We start from the raw sequence: 16,418 nt of genomic DNA on the forward strand, positions 1-16,418 counted from the left end.
CAGAAACCACCTTTCCTTCATTTTTGAGGGTATTCTTATACATTTCTAGAAACCTCTGAATCTCTCTCCATCCAACACCATCCAGGTCCAGCTTTGGTGCCGCAGTTTTAAGTTTTCCTAACTGACTCTGAAATGACTTACTAGAAATAAAAAAGAATAGGTGAGTCTCTCCACTGTGATCCCAGCCCCCCTGGGCCCTGGGCCACATCCCATTAGAATTCACTGTAAGAGGGCCAAGCCCACTGCAACCAATACATACATAATTCTTAGGATAGGACATATCAGGAAAGGATAGAACTTGATGTAGGGTTTTGACCAGAGGTAGGACGGGAAAAAACAGACTACAAGGTGTGATGGCCTTTCTGATCAATGGAATGTTGACAACACATGAGCAGACAAGGATCCTCCAAGCTCCAACTTGGATGCCTTCATGAATGGAACAATGAAACCAAGACTCGGAATACTAAAACAGGAGCAGATCTGACAGGAAACAAAGAATGTGCTCTGTTTGGTGACACTGAAGTGACTGTGAAACTCTCAAAGATTTCTAGTAGATTGCTGATAATTGGGGAGAAGGTGAGTAGCTCAAGTGAGAGGTGGGGTAATGGATATGCATAACTTGGGCATCATCTCCTTGTAGGTTAAAGTAGAGGCTATATGAGAAGGTGAGACTGTCTAGGACAGGTGTCCTCCAACTGCAGCCCGTGGGCCACGTGAAGCGGTGTGAATTGTATTTGTTCCCGTTTTGTTTTTTTTACTTCAAAATAAGATATGTGCAGGGTGCATAGGAATTTGTTCATAGTTTTGTTTTTCTTTTTAAAACTATAGTCCGGCCCTCCAACGATCTGAGGGACAGTGAATTGGCCCCCTGTTTAAAAAGTTCAAGGACGCCTGGTCTAGGAGGTATATGTGAAGAGGGACAGAGAAATACCACACACTAAAATCCCAGGCAATAGATTGTGCATATAAACAGATGTTACGTGTATCCTAGAGCCTAATACAAAGCAACTATTACAAGATTCTGAGAACAAAAGACCATTAGATAGGAATTCCTATAATGCATATATGCTGAAAATTATTGTAAAAGTTAAACTCTTGCTAATATTTCATAATGTATATACTCAAGTGCCTAAGCTTGTGATGTAAAATTTAGACATTTGATTACTTACATCAAAGAGTATATAATGTTGGTTAAGTTAAATTTTCTATTGGGGTAGAAGCATAATGTTTATTCTGTTTATTTGGAGTTACTTTTTCTCTTCAATCTATAAACTGCTGTTAACATTCCCAACTATTAACTGATTTTTCTTATCTTTATTCACTTGTACTTTGATACCAGTCCTCAATAAGACAACGCATTCAAAGTGAGATTTTAATCTTTGGATTTTGATTGCACTTTGCTTGTTGGGAAACACTTAAGTACAACTTCGCAACTTCAGATGAACCCAGAGTTTCCAAATAAATTGGACTGTACATCTCTCTAAACATCAAGTTGAGACAGAGAAGACAAAAAGTTATACTCTAACACAGATAATATTTTGCAATTATAGATGTCTATAAAAGTGAAGTTAAAGTACACTATTAACTATTTAGGTGTGTGATATAGTATATTTTCAAATATAACATTAAAATTTTACTATGCCCTGAGTTGTTATCATTCCAAAAATTTCTAAAATTTGCTTTAGGTCTGTTGAAATATGAAACAGAGGTTGAAAAAAGGTTACTACTTGCAAATGTTAAACATTTTAAAGTCAAATTATGTTTTCATTACTTAGATTAAGAACTATTATTCTTAGAGACAGTTCTAATAGATTAAGAACTATTATTGTTTTAGGATTTAATAAAGGGAAGCTTTATCATTAAATACAACATTGGGCGTGGATCTGCTTACTCTTTGAATCATGACTTAACTATAAACATTAAGCAACTTGATGAGATCAAATAAAATATATAGAAGTCTAAATGCCTCTGCTGACTACAGTAATCAACTGATTAAAACATTGATTTTACAAAATGGATTTGAAAACATTAAACTCAATGTTGATTACGAGTTCATTTATTTTAACCTTTCCTAAAATAATGTCTCCATACCAGACAAAAGTAACAGGCAATAGAAATGCAGAGATTTAGAAATACTAGTGATCATTTCCCACGAAGGCCAACTTTGAGAACAGTGAGATGTAACAATGGTGTAAGACGGAATGTTTAGAACAAGGAGAGGTTTCATGAACGTGTGTTAAATGTTAGCTTTTTACTCTAGGAGGGTGGTGGATTCCATTTTGTGGCAAACAGGTTCCCAGGTTCTGCAGCCATTACAGGCAATGAAATCCATGCACACCACGTATGTGAATACACACAGCGTGACAATTCTAACTTTCTAAACTCCGTTGCTACTGACAAACTGAAAAAAACACAGAATTCTAAGCTCTGCAGATAGAAGTGAAAGACTGAGGCTTGTCCACTGAAACATTACGAAAATAATTGAGTCTCTGCAAAAGGTTTGATCATTTTAAGTACATAAACATTTATTTATAACCCCTAATTCTTCATGAAAGCATAAGAATGATTAAAAAAAAGCAAAAGGTCTTAGAAGACCGAGAATTAGGTTAAGATGCACATTTGTTACAGATAAACCACAAATGTGCCTCTTAAGATAAAAGGAGAGTTGAGTTAAAGCAGGAAACTTCATAGGTTTTGTGATGAAAATGATTCATAACATTATAAAAGCAACAGGTTGCTTAAGAGGAGGACTAATAATTCTGATGTTGACTAGGCAGAATCTCTTTCTCATACGTCTCATGTTGAGAGAGAGATGAAAACCCACAGTATCATTCAGGAAACCTTTAGGTAAGCAATTTATTTCCTTGAATTGGCTGGCTTCTCCTGTTCTGGATTTTAAAATCTTCAAATACACCAAGTAGATAGAGACTTGTGGAATCACAAGGATAACAGTATTTTCCTATTCACGACATTCATTTATTATATCATGTTTCACAAAAATGTTCTTATTCCTGGCAGCTGAATTGGTTTCTTCTACCAAGGAAGGGAAGGGTTGAAGGCTCTTTTATCTTAGATAAATAATACGTGTTTTTTTTCTAGTCATTGTAAAGAAAGATGGGACTTTACAAACAAATGTGGAAATAAGTCGAATAATGATAATGTGTGGGTTAGTAATGGAAGCATTAATGCCTACAGTAAAGACAAATAGAGTAGGCGCTTGGCTGTCATCAATTTAAGGTCTGCATTTTTAACCATTTTGGAGTAATCCACAATGTTCATGAAAAGATGGGAAATACTGAGACACAGCCGCTGAAACATGATGAAAATGATTAAAAGATACCAACTAATAATAATTTGCCTCAAAGTAAGTTATTAGAAATGGACATACTAATAAAAATTTTAAAAAAAAATTTGATGTCAATACTTACTCTGTACTAAGAGTAAATACTGTGACGGTAGTTTGAGTACTGTTACTCTTTTTAAAAACAAGAACATTAGAGAAATTCAGTGATAAACTGCTATTAGAAATTAAGAACTTCCTTGAATTTTGGGTTAGATATACAAGCATAGGATTTGGAAATAAAAGGTATGAACTTGAGTTCTCATTCCATTATTTATTAACCATGTGATCCATAAGATGAGGATATTCACCAGATAAACTTGTTTTGATGTTCAAATGAGCAAATATTTGGGGAATAAAAAGAGCTCTATTAACTATGTCAGTGTGAAAATGATCATCTTCTAGGAGGACACAAAAACGCCATTCCAAAACAATATCAAAGCCAAAGAGTCTGATTCATGAAAGATGCTTAGACATCAGCTGGTCCTGAGGTCTTTACCTTGTGTGCCTGTGTCTTGGCAGCGTCCCGGGGCCAACTCATGGGAGAAGCAGAGGTAGATGGGATGCAGTCTCCGTCTTTCTTGCACCAAAGGTACTTCCCTTTTACTGGTATTAGATTTGGGGATGTCTTAGATACTGTCTGAACAAATGCTTCAACTGTGGTTAAAATGATTATGGCAAATCCCTTTCATCAAATCCAATTCCTGTCCTGCAATGCCTGAGAAATCAGAGGCCAGCAAGGATGGAGGGACCTGCCCTGGTACTACTGCTGGTGAATGGCCAACGCAGGGTTTGAACAATTTCTTCTAAATACTACTCTAACTGACTCGGCAACCCTTTCACCGCACAAATGAATCTCCTCACAGGTTATAGGCTGTGAAATTTGGAGTGAGAGCTTCTGAATTCCAACTGCTTCTGAACTCCATTTGAGTGTGGGGCTACTATTTGAATTAGCATCTGAGGCTGACGCTTTAGCCCTTAGTTCCCTGATGGAAATGGCCATGGAAATTATGGCCTTTTTGACTGGAGGCTGAAATCCTTTATTTTTAGAGGTTTTTAATGTCAGTTTGGCATAGACACTCTAGATAGCCTATTCGATACCAGCAAAGCAGTATTAAATGTTCTGAAATCTGATCAGGGCTTATAATATTTTATAGAATTTATCTAGCTCTTCTTTAGAAGCATTAAGAAAACCCTCAAGGTACTTGGTATTTTTTTTTTAATTTTTAGGATATGAGGCTCTATAATGCTCTTGGAGGGACAGTGATCCTTAAATTTTCTCATTCTGTGCTTATCCTAGGAGCCTCTAATTAGCTTCACTAAAGACATAAACTCAACCCATGCTTCTAAACATTTGCTAAGAAAAACAGACGTAGAGTAAAATAAAAACCTAAATGTCAATAAAGTCTACATTTATATAAAATAAAGCAGCTTACTTCTAGTCAACATAGAGCTTTAGAAGCTAAGAATGTTATCAGAAATCAAACACAATTATGAACAATTATACTTATAAACTATTTTGACATATAAGCTTTCACTCATTTAAACAGGTTACCAATTTAAGTGTATATACTGAAAAATTCAGAGATTTTGAACAAAAGTAAATGGTAACTTAAAGTTCTAAGCTCTGCCAAATTTTATTTTAACCAAACTTCCAATACAGTATGAGAAACAACTCAACTCATTACAAATATAAAAGGAACAACCCAAAAGACACATGCTAATTTACGTCTTACAGCATTAAACCATCTTGTGTAGCTATAATTTTAAGTCTATAAATTCTTTTCTTAAGTGGGCCTTCAAAATGTAATGTATTTTCATTTGGTGAAGTCTGGAGATCAGCCAGTAGAGGGGCTAGAACATAATATCCTAAGAAATGACAGTGGACAATTAAACATTTCTAAACTAGTCATTTGCACAACCTCCTTCAAACATTTTTCTTAATTCTCCTTCCATTCATATCAAGTATGTTCCCTCATCCCTCCTCTGTGTATAAAAAATATTTCACTACTGTAACTTGAAGCTGACTTCCAACTTCAACGAAAGAGATCCATTTCTGTGTGTAAAATTTCAAGATTATAATGTATATTTCAAAACAATGGAGAAAATTTCAAACATCTCACCACAATAAGTGAGATAGTGAACATGCTAATTATCTAGATCTAATTTTCTGTGTGTGTGTTTTTTTTTTTTTTTTTGGCCAGGGCTATTTTTGAACCCGCCACCTCCGGCATATGGGACCGGCGTCATACTCCTTGAGCCACAGGCGCCACCCTATCTAGATCTAATTTTTCCACACTGTATACATACAGTGAAACATCACTTTGCATCCACCCCATAAATGTATACAACTATGAGTTGTCAATTTGAAACAAACAAACAAAAAAAAAAATTTAAAAAATAAAGTTACTTGTTACTAAATCTTTATGACTTGTTCGTGTATGGACAGAGATTGGAAAGTATGCATTGGAAGGGGAGATGTTATAATTCGTCTAGATGTGAAAGAACTCCAATAATTCAGTATTGACAAATGTGCTTCTTATTCTAAGTCGAGAAATGAATATATAAGGCAGGTTACTGAAAATAGGACATTTGTTAGAGAGTATTCTTTTTCACTATAGCATGACTAAGATAAGAAAACACCACCTACTTAGGTTCAGCAGAAAGCCTCCTACCCTGCAGCTAGCCTGGCCTTCCTAGGCTCAGTGTCTTATTGATGAAACAAACATTTTTTGATTTCTTCTAAATGCCAACTCTCTTACTTGATTGAAATTGTAGATGAATATACTATGAGATGGGTGGAAGACCTGGGCATGTTTAAAAATCAACCATTTGTTTAAACACCTATCCATTCTTTTTGCCTGATTATCATTTCTCACCCATAGAATATTTTCTCCATGATCTAACTGTATTACTCAACTAAGGTTTCTCCTTGCCTATGTAGGGCAAGATTCAAGTTCTTGGTAGATAAAAATTTAAATGAAAGACATAAAATTAAGCAACAGTGACTGAATTATACTTAATTAACCCCAACAAGGAAAATGATACTTACTGAAAAGTTGTTTTACGCATATCAAGATTAACTAGGACTATGCCGTTTATAATTTTTGCACATTACCACATAATGAAGAAAATATTCCAGAAACAAATTGCTTGTGCTCTGCCCATAGGAGAAAACTTCCATTTTAAATTCTGGCCGGTCATCCCATTTAAAAAACAGTTCTGATAAATAAATAAATAAAAGCTTGGATCTAATATGACTGCAAAAATTAAGTTATGCTCTTGATTTGTTTGTTTTTGATCCCAAAGGAAATGATAATTATTCTGAATAGCCAAAAGCATGATTTCTTAACGGCCAAATTGATACATGTGAATTAAAACCCATATTTCAAAAGCTAGCAAAAGAATCAAATTTATATATTTAATCATAACCACTTAATCAGCCTCAATGTCTTTTTAAATAAACCCTAAATACAGCAAATTTAAAAGTGTCAGCTCTAAAAATTAGTGGCAGTCTCTCTTGTAGTGCATAATAACAGCTGTTTAAAAGAGGGCAACTTTAGAGCTAAAATAAAAGCTAAAGCTATTATTTAAATATCAACTACTAAAAGACGGACAAATACTTTATAACTAAGAGACATTCCAGGATAGAGGATGTTTTTTCTAATATCAATATTCATTAACACCTACACTTCCAAAGCCATAATTCATATTTTTGGTTGTTTGATGTTTCTTCTTTAAAGAAGAAACACCAGAGAAAAATCCACAGTAAAGTTTATACATTCTTTGGAGAGACAAATAGAGATCAAAGGAAAAAAACAGACAAATTCTTTGAATGAGAACTCTTTCCCTTTTCAACCCTGATCTTTCATCAGGAGCTTATGTGCAGAATTGGAGATGAAACATACTTGCCTTCATTAGCAAGTTTTACGCAGCACAGTATTTTAGTTTTCCACCAATACATCTTTTAATATGCATACCATGTTTACTTTTATGATAATGATAGCAATGGCTTAACACTTCATTATTGAAGTTTAACTTTAAAATTTGCCAAAAGCAACACCATTTATACAACACATAAAAATCAATGTTCACACTCAGCACAATCACAAAACAATTGTTGGAAAAATCTCAAAATCTCAAACAAAGATAAAGAATTAGTCGAAACATCTTTTCTTAAAACCTGAGGTAAGTAGCTTTACCTAATATGTCACTGACCATTTAAACTATATTCTTTACCATTATGCACATTTATTTATCAAATCAAGGTAAACATATGTATGGAAAGCATCATAAAACTAAAGTTTTATGTGAATGTGCCTTAAGGTAACATTATCATAAGAAGTTAAAACACATAGATAATGCCAAAAATAAGTATCCCAACGTTTTTTCTGCCCTTTCTCCACTGATCACCCTGGGAGGCTCTTCAGCAAGGAACCACCTGAGAAAAACTTACGCTGAAATCGTTCAGAAAACCCATGCCAACAGGACCTGCTGATAAGAAATTCAGATAAATTATTCTACACACAGTCCATCCAGCTCTACATAAAGTGTATATAATTCAGAGTGTCAGTATTCTGAAGCCTTGGTATTCCAGAAGTACAGTCAAAACTGACAATGCAAATTTATTTCCAAAACTGGAGAATCTCAAACATTTTCTAACAAGGCTTGACTGCAAGGTTTTTCTTCTCTTGCCAGTTTTGACTCTAAACAGTAACTTGCCCCTGACATAATTCCTTAGCAACCTCAGTAGACCTTTTTAACATTTCTTCATTTCTTCCCAGCCAGTTATTGCTCACACACTCCCCCAAGTCCAGGCCTTTCCAATTCTCCACCCTTCACTGCCAGGCCTCAAAGTCCCCCATACTCTGGTTTAGAGACTCTCTGAATTAATATACAGCAGTCCTGAGATGAAGCTAAGATCTAACACTAGACAGGCATTTCCACCGGGGGTTGTTAGTTTTTGGTGATTTAAACACTTTAGTGGGGTTGCAGTTTAGAGGGGTATAAGTTAGTAGGGGACCTATGGGCTGTCAGGGAAAATAATCACCCCAAATCAATTTTTCGTTCCCTTTCTCATAAGAGCTTTCCTTTGTGCCACAGTCCATAGTTATTAACAGGAAAATAATGTGACTTTTCCGCTTCTGCATAAACTCAACCTCACAACCACCATTAATGTGCTCTCCTCCACATCTCAGTACGACTCACCCCTTCACCCAAGAGAACGTGACGGTTTAATGTGTGCTACGACAGCGCGGCCAGAGATCATAGGAGATTTCTAGTTCAGGCCACAGGCTACTGACAATGACCTTCGCCAAAACACAGAAACTTGGGGGCCAACTTTAAATGGAGCCTCAAATCTGCCTCCTCTCTACTTCCCTTCCTCGGAGGAGCCCAGAGTCTCAGAGGGAAGCGGTGAGTTCAGACTGTCGCCCCTCCTCCCTGGACTTCGCCCACGGTCAGTGGCGGGAGCCCCTGTCCTCTGTCCCTCCCCGTTTCCTCTTCTGGGCAGTCTGGAAAGTCCAGGAGAACCTGACTCCAGGGCTGGGCATGCCCAGCAGACAGGGAACAGGACAGAATGTAGACAGAGGCTGTCACTCTTCTGCAAGGGACTCCCAGGCCCCTTAGCTCGCGGGGCAAACCCATCTCCTTGACATTTGAAAGCAAACTTGTACTAGTCGACACCTGTGAGTGGGGGGTGCCTAAAAGCCCTCCCCTGAGCAAGAGCCCAGCAGGAGCCGAGCACAAACGCCCTCGGAGCACAAGAGTGCGTAAAACCACTAGGGGCAAAGCGTGGGCAGGCGGAGAATTTTATTTAAAGGGGGTTCCCAGTGTCGCCCCTTTCCCGCTTTTTCGTTTACGGTGAGCGGGACATTTAAATTATTTTGTGGTTTGCAGTGGGTTTTTTTTGTTTGTTTGTTTGTTTTTCCTTTTAAACAGGCACTGCAGGCAGCGGTGCCCACAGGCAGAGGGGCAAATTGTCAGGCTAGGTGCTTCTGCCAGGCGGCCCCTCACGGCCGAGAAGGGGACCCCGAGACGCAGAGGGCGCGGCGAGGGGACCCGGCGGGCAGCGGGGGAGGGGGCCGTGGGGGTGGCCGCCCCCGGCCAGCCCGGCCCCAGCCTCCCGCCACCCTCCCCTCCTGCTGGGGGCCGGGCAGGCACGTCCGCCGCGCCGCCTGCACCCGGGGAGACCAGGGGACCCTCCAGCCGCCGCTGCAACCCCCCACCCCGGCCGGACCCCAGGACGCGCCTCGGGCAGGGCAACTGCGGGGCAGCCAGGTCGGCGGGCGAGGAAGGGAACCGGTTCCCGAACTTCTGGGATAAAAACCAGCGGTCGCTGCAGATGCTTCAGTCACGCGAATGCGAGAGCGGAAACGCGCTGTCCCTGCACCGGGCGGGGGCAGAGGCGGGTTCGGAGCAGGGAGACCAGGCAAAGTGGCTGCGCAGCCGGGACAACTTCGCGACGAAGGCGGCCGGAGACCGCGCTGCGGCTTCCCCGGGCGCCGCTGTCGCCGCGAGGAGAGGACAGGGCGGCCCCTGTCGGGCGGAGCGGGCAGGGGGCGAGCGCGGCCGGGGTGCCGCCTGCGTGTCCCCGGCCCAGGGGGGGGCGCTGCGCCCGGAGCACCGGCCCCGGGGCCACCGACTGCCCCAGCGGCCGCGGGGCGCAGAGGGGACCGCGGCGGAGCCGGGGAAGGAGGGACGGCGCCCGCCCGGAGCGTCACGTACCTTGAGCTCCTCGCTGTCCAGGCTTGTTGATCTGTCCATGGAGCAAAACTAGAGGAAGTGGAGAGGAACCGGGCAAGTCCGACCCCCGGACACTCTAGTCATTTAGTTTCCAGCTGAAACTCAGCTTTATCCTCCTCCAAGCCCCGGCGGCTCCTCTCAGTCGCATTCTCCGTGGTCACGCCGCCTCCACTGGTTAAAAATATTAAAAATAAATAAATAATAATAATTCACTTTGTTTTACTTCCTCCAAGATTCGGTGACAGGTGATCTTCACCGCGGTGCAATACAGCTCAGCCGAATCAAGCAGGGGCGAGAAAAATTACTAACAACAACAATCCACTCTGTGCAAGATTATTTCTGCTTCTGCAATAAGCTTAGAAACCAGCGATTTGCTGCATCCCGAGAAAAAAAGCTGCTTCCCCGGACGGCATCATGCGGCAGATTTCGAGCAAATGTGTTCAAACTGAGGCGAGGAGTGTGTGATAACAGCCTTCCTCCGTCAGCCTGACTCCGGTGTAGCTAATTTAGCACCAGTCCCAGGCATGAGCAATGATCAATCTCCCCGGCAAGATAACAGAATCCCCCAAGTCCTGCATGCACTTAAAAAAAAATGTCTTGCAGCTGAGAGGTATTCTCTCCTTGGGGAAAAGAAGATAATAAAGTCTGAAGGGAACGTTCTCCTTTGAAGGTTATGCTAAAAGAGTTAAGGGAAGAGGAGGTGGATCCTACAGACAGAACGCAGGGAGAGAGAGAAATTTCCCTCCTGCTTTGCTGTGTTACTGGCCTTCGCCACCAGGTGACTGACTGACTTGGCTTCTCTCTCCCCACAGCCAGCGCGGAGGGGATTTCTCTCATCTGTCAAAAAGCAACATTTCCACTCCAGACAAATGCCATCGCTGGGTCTTAAAGACTGCCCTGTGTCCGGGATCCGCTAGGTGACAAGCATTTTAATTCATTTCCTACGTTGCTTCCTCTTGTTGCTAGAGCGCTGGGAGAAATAGGCTTACATGGATCCTGTACATACTCCGATTATGTTTGCTTTAGATCTCTGCTGTGTTTAGTGTCAGTTTTTTGTTTTTCCAACTTAAGGCTTTTAAATAAATTGACAAACAGAAATATTCAAGGAAATTTCCTGCGATGATGCTGCTTCTGATAAAGAAACTTTTTACTGGAAAATGATTCTTAAATAGACTCAGGTCAGTGCATTTAAAATGTAGGTTATAGATTTAGGGGAAAGGGCTCTTTTTTTTTTTCATTTCAATTTTTTAGTGCAAAAGCTTGACTTTTGAAGGGATTTAAATAGTTTCCTCTTATTCGTATCATGGCATATAAACTATTGAGACTTCAGGATGTTTTTAGATTCAGGAAAACAGACTGTCTAAATACGTTGGTTTCTAATTTTGTTTAAGAATTTGAATGTGCACAATCTAGCCTAACTTCTCTCCGTCCTTCTCTCTTGTTGAACTCCAGCCACCTGGCCTACTGTCCATCTGCCACTGCCGTTTCCTCTGATCAGAAGAGCTCTCTCTCCCTCTCACTCATAGCATGTTTAAAATTCATACCACAGACTGAAGTCACCTTATCAGCAAGGATTTTCATCAGGTGAGTCCCCCAGATAGTCTCCTCCTGTGCTCTTGTCATACCAGTAACTGCAATTTATCATTATTTAATGTATGCATTTACTGTTTGCTTGTAAGACTCTTCCAGTAGACCACAAGCTCTTGGTGACACCTTCCTTACCTTTCTTATTCACCAATATATAATGAGAGCCTAGCAAAGAATATGCACAGCCATGTGTGTGGAACAGATAAATGTGTGGGAAGAAATATTTACAGCTAGTATGCTAATGTCTAAACAATCTTGTGATGCTCTCCTCCCCTCCGCCAACCAACATAGACATCCCAGTTCTTCCCCTCAGACTCTGCAGCTAAGCCTATTAAGACTCTGCTTTATTGTCAAGTATGCTGAGTTCTTCCGTTTCAGCTTAGTCTATTCGACATACTTATCAAAGTTATCTTTCCTTCAAACTTTGACTTGTGACTACAGCTTTCAGGGTTAACATCAAGTACCCAATAGTCCATAATGAGTACGGCTGAACATCAGATTCTCAAAATAAGTTTCAAATGTTCATTTTACAAAATTATTTGACTTAATATGTGATGGGAAATAATAAAGCTGCATGTTGAGAGTAAATGAACTTATACAACTTACAACCCAAAAAAAAAGTGCTTCTTTTCCAGAATGTATTAAATTCAACATGAATAGAATTACATGTATTTTTTAATTCAAACTTTTTCATATTTTAAACTCCGTGTCAACTTGTCGTTGTCTAACTTTTGCAAATAAAATAAGCACAATTATTTTGAACATATTAGCTATAAGTTTTGAATTTGCAATTTAAAAATGTAGTACAAGGAAGATATCTGTAAAAATAAGCATTAATGTTGGAATATTATTCAGAAAGGGAAGACTCCCAATAATTTCTTAGTATGGCATCAAATTATAGTTGAAAGAAAAAGTGATGTACTTTAATGATAAAGTTAACTAACCCATATTTCAAAAAGCTGTATATAATCACATATATAAAAATAAAACATGACTTTAATTCATCCTAATGGATTTGAAAATATAAAATTATATATAACTTTGAATGACTAGGCACATATATGACTTACAGAAGCTATTTGTAATTTCCAAATTAGTTACATATTCGGATCCAATTAAATGTCTATACAACAAATTGCTATTGGCAATTTATTTTTTACCATTTCATGAATTCCCATGCAAATTAATTAGGCTAAACACACATTTCTAAAATTTAAAAAATGAGAGCTGATCACAAAATATGATTTGCTAAAATATATTTATAGAACCTGTCAAGGCAATCAAGACTCATGTCTTCTGTTATATTAGGCGAGACAAGCGTCAACAACTAAGTAACTTTAAAAATATTTGAAAGAGAGAAACAGAAGGATAAGTAAACAGAAGGATAAGTAAACCGAAGGAAAGAATATTTTCCAGATGTCCTGAATTACAACTACGAGGGAAAAACAGCTAGCTGCCCACGGCTGTAGAGGAAATCAGCTGCTGGCACCTAGCAGGACATCTGAAAGGGGCAGAATTCAATTCACAGGAAAACTCCAAAGAGCAGTCACAACTCCCAAGCAAAGGCAAGGCATTGTGGAAACACCTGCAGGTCCTGAGATGTTATGGTTCAGGATCATTCGTCAATAGATACATTCATCAATGTTACCTTCAGCCATAGGTATTAAAGCAAATGAACTGCCGTTAGATCGTCTTTATTTTAACTGATATACAGTAATGGGGAAATCGTAAATAGATTTGCTTTTATTCCAATAGACAATGTAATTTTTATTAATCATCTAAGGTTTAAAAGCACTTTAAGAGTTTTAAATTTTGTAGGCCTTTCTACTGCCCTGTTCAACTTCCTTGCCAAATTTGCAATTTTATGAATTTATGTGAATTTTCATAGTGTACTATATCACAAGATTATATTTTATTTCTATTCTCTGAAATTATTAAAGGAGGAAGTAATGGGTCATAATTCATTAAAATAAAGTAATAACTTACATAGCTGCCCCTAGTTTAGTTCTGGTGATTAGCATTTGTATTCATAGGATCTAAACACTGGCACAGAAAGAGATAATTTCTGAAAAATATTACTTTTTATTCCATTCAGTTTTTTAAATTATGTACTAGAAAATGCTGAAATATGAAATATTAGTTTATTTTTATATGAGTAAGACATGTAATTGTGAATATGTGACTCGATGAGGAAAATAAATTAAACGAGCTAAGAACGTTGTGATGTGATTGAAAGGATATCCTTTGGCTTTTCCCAAAAATGATCATCCCTTATATAGCACAGATGTATATTTTTCATAGAAAAGAGTTTTAATATTAAGGTAAAATATTTTCTATTAGACTTCAACCAGGTCATGTTTCTACTCTAAATTTCCCCTTAAGAAAAAAAAGAAAGAAAAATAGGGCTAATACTTCCCTGAAATGACAGAAAAAGCCAAAGATAAAGAGAATAAAGGGACAGACATGCTTACTTATAGCCAAAAAAGAAGCCAGAATGTGGAATTAAAGTAATCAAAACCTTGAAACTGGAAGAATTTTTTCTTTCCTTTATAGATTTAAGGGAGAAAAAAGTATTGGCAAATTATCATTTTTGGTGAAAATTATATTGTTTACCCACATAGGATTTCAAAAGTAGCTTAGTCATGAGAAAGGGATATGCTTTCTATAGCATAAATTATAGTAGTCTCCAAAGGTATTGGAGAATCTGCTTCATGGCATTTAAAGAGAATGGTGATTTGTCTATGTCCAGTCTTAGAAGCATCCCCCCAGATCATTAGTAATTGAAGCTCAGAATCCTAAACATTTCTAATTATAGTCTGAAGTTGTAAAAACAACCCACCTCAAAGTCCTAAACTTCCTGTGGAGGATAAGAAATAGAAACGTAAGAACTCAGGCACATCCACAAATAGCGTGATCCAAATTTGAATGAAAGCTAACAGCAAATCCATAATATATAAGGGCGTAACACAGCAGTAATTGAGAAGCACACCAGCTGTGAAAGTGTACCATGTGACGACAATACAAGCACAAATAAATGTTATCAAATGGTCTTCCATCAAAAGCTACTGTCGATCTTCAATGCACTTTCCCATCAAAAGTGATTATCAATTTGCCTAAATGCTTTAAAACCTCAGAAATCATGAGCCCTACAGCTATAACTACATACTAAAAAGTAACAACTCTGAAGAATTTTTGTTCGCTCTCAAATGAACAACCTTACTATTAGAAACGGTAATCTTACTAATGCTACTAACTCATCTTACTATGAAAAAGTTTGTTGTTCCATTTTTTGTATCTAATATCTGTTCAATTCTTCAGAAACATTAATCCCTATATAACAGGTTTCATATTTTTTTGCAGGACTAAATTTGAACCTGCCACCTCTAGTATATGGGGCCGGCACCCTACTCCTTTGAGCCACAGGCACCACCCTAACAGGTTTCCTGTTTTTTAAGCTAACTTTTTGAAAGGAAAGTGACATTTCTGGGGATTTTTTTGTTTTTTGTTCTTTTTTTGCCAGGGCTGGGTTTGAACCCTCCACTTCCAGTATATGGGGCCAGCGCTCTACTCCTTTGAGCCACAGGCACTGCCCCTCTGGAGATATTTTTTATTCCAACAGAAGAACTTGACTCTTCAGCCATCCCCCTCCCCCCCACACACACAGAAGTGATAATCCAATATAATATCAACACTAATGAGACCTTTATGAACTGACAGTGTTTCTACGGGTTCCACTGGTGTCAGTCTTACAAGCAAGGAGTAACAGGAGGCACAAGACCACAGATATGAAGAGAGAGAGAGAAAACTGTAACTAATTCTAAAGAAGTGTTGGAATAGCCAGAAAGAAGTGGAAGGAGTATTGACTTTTGTTGGAGTTCTTCTGGAACAGCCTAAAAGAAAGAAAACAAACACACCTGAGGAATCTGGAAGAAAATACTTAATACTAACATGTGATTCAATTCTAAAACAGCACTCTCGGTTGACTTGAGGTCTGGACATTTTCCTATTCTGACAATGCACGTGAATGATCCTCTAACATGACAACACTGTTTGGTCTGTTCATTTACATACGATTGTTGTTTAAAACTTATTTTTAGGAAATAATGTGAAATTTTTTTTTACTCTCATGACCACACTACATAGAAATAAAGAATGAATGAAATTATATTGCATAAACTGATCCTTGTGATGTACTTTCCAGTAATTGCATTAACAGGAAATGGATTCTAATAAAGATGTTACAACTCAATAAGAATGATAAATTTTCATTAAGTCCTTTTCAATCGTGTCTTTTCTTGTGGGTGGAGGTGTGGAGGGGTAGGAACTGAAGACCAAACTTGAGTTGTAAGAGTATCTGTTGGCAATCAGTTCTTTGGCGATAGTCCTACATGTACCATTACCATGGACCTTTAGTAAATTTGGCAATTGTCTCTCAGAAGAGAATTTTACTCTTTTAGTCATTGTTAAATAATTGTACGTTGGTGCCTCTGTGTTGTCAGCGCCACACGCAAGAAACGGCCAGTACGTGGATTGAAAGTACAAGCTTGTAAGAGGGGAGGTGCCCCTTAGGTGCAGGAGAGCCTCGAGTAACCTCTGCTGTGGCTGTTTATCGAAACAATATACAACAGGTGTGGGGGCCCCACGTACAAGGACTACGTGCTTAAGGATGGCTATGTGCTTTCCCCGTGGGCTCAACTCCCACCCTGATGCATCACAAATGTTCAAGGTCCAACACCTGCCTGCTAAC

At 38.7% G+C, this 16,418-nt stretch overlaps 1 protein-coding gene across 1 annotated transcript; it reads left to right on the forward strand.

Moving 5' to 3' along the window:
- The first annotated feature begins 387 nt into the window (after nucleotides 1-387).
- On the forward strand, nucleotides 388-15,893 carry LOC128576219 (collagen alpha-1(I) chain-like). The gene is made up of 5 exons (XM_053578179.1): nucleotides 388-589; nucleotides 3,863-3,932; nucleotides 9,281-11,262; nucleotides 11,537-11,668; nucleotides 15,032-15,893. Exons 1-3 carry the CDS (start codon nucleotides 388-390, stop codon nucleotides 10,116-10,118), a joined length of 1,110 nt encoding a protein of 369 aa, XP_053434154.1. The 3' UTR covers nucleotides 10,119-11,262; nucleotides 11,537-11,668; nucleotides 15,032-15,893.
- Nucleotides 15,894-16,418: the final 525 nt, after the last annotated feature.

Source organism: Nycticebus coucang, chromosome 24 (assembly GCF_027406575.1).
Source record: "Nycticebus coucang isolate mNycCou1 chromosome 24, mNycCou1.pri, whole genome shotgun sequence".
Classification (NCBI taxonomy): Eukaryota; Metazoa; Chordata; class Mammalia; order Primates; family Lorisidae; genus Nycticebus; species Nycticebus coucang.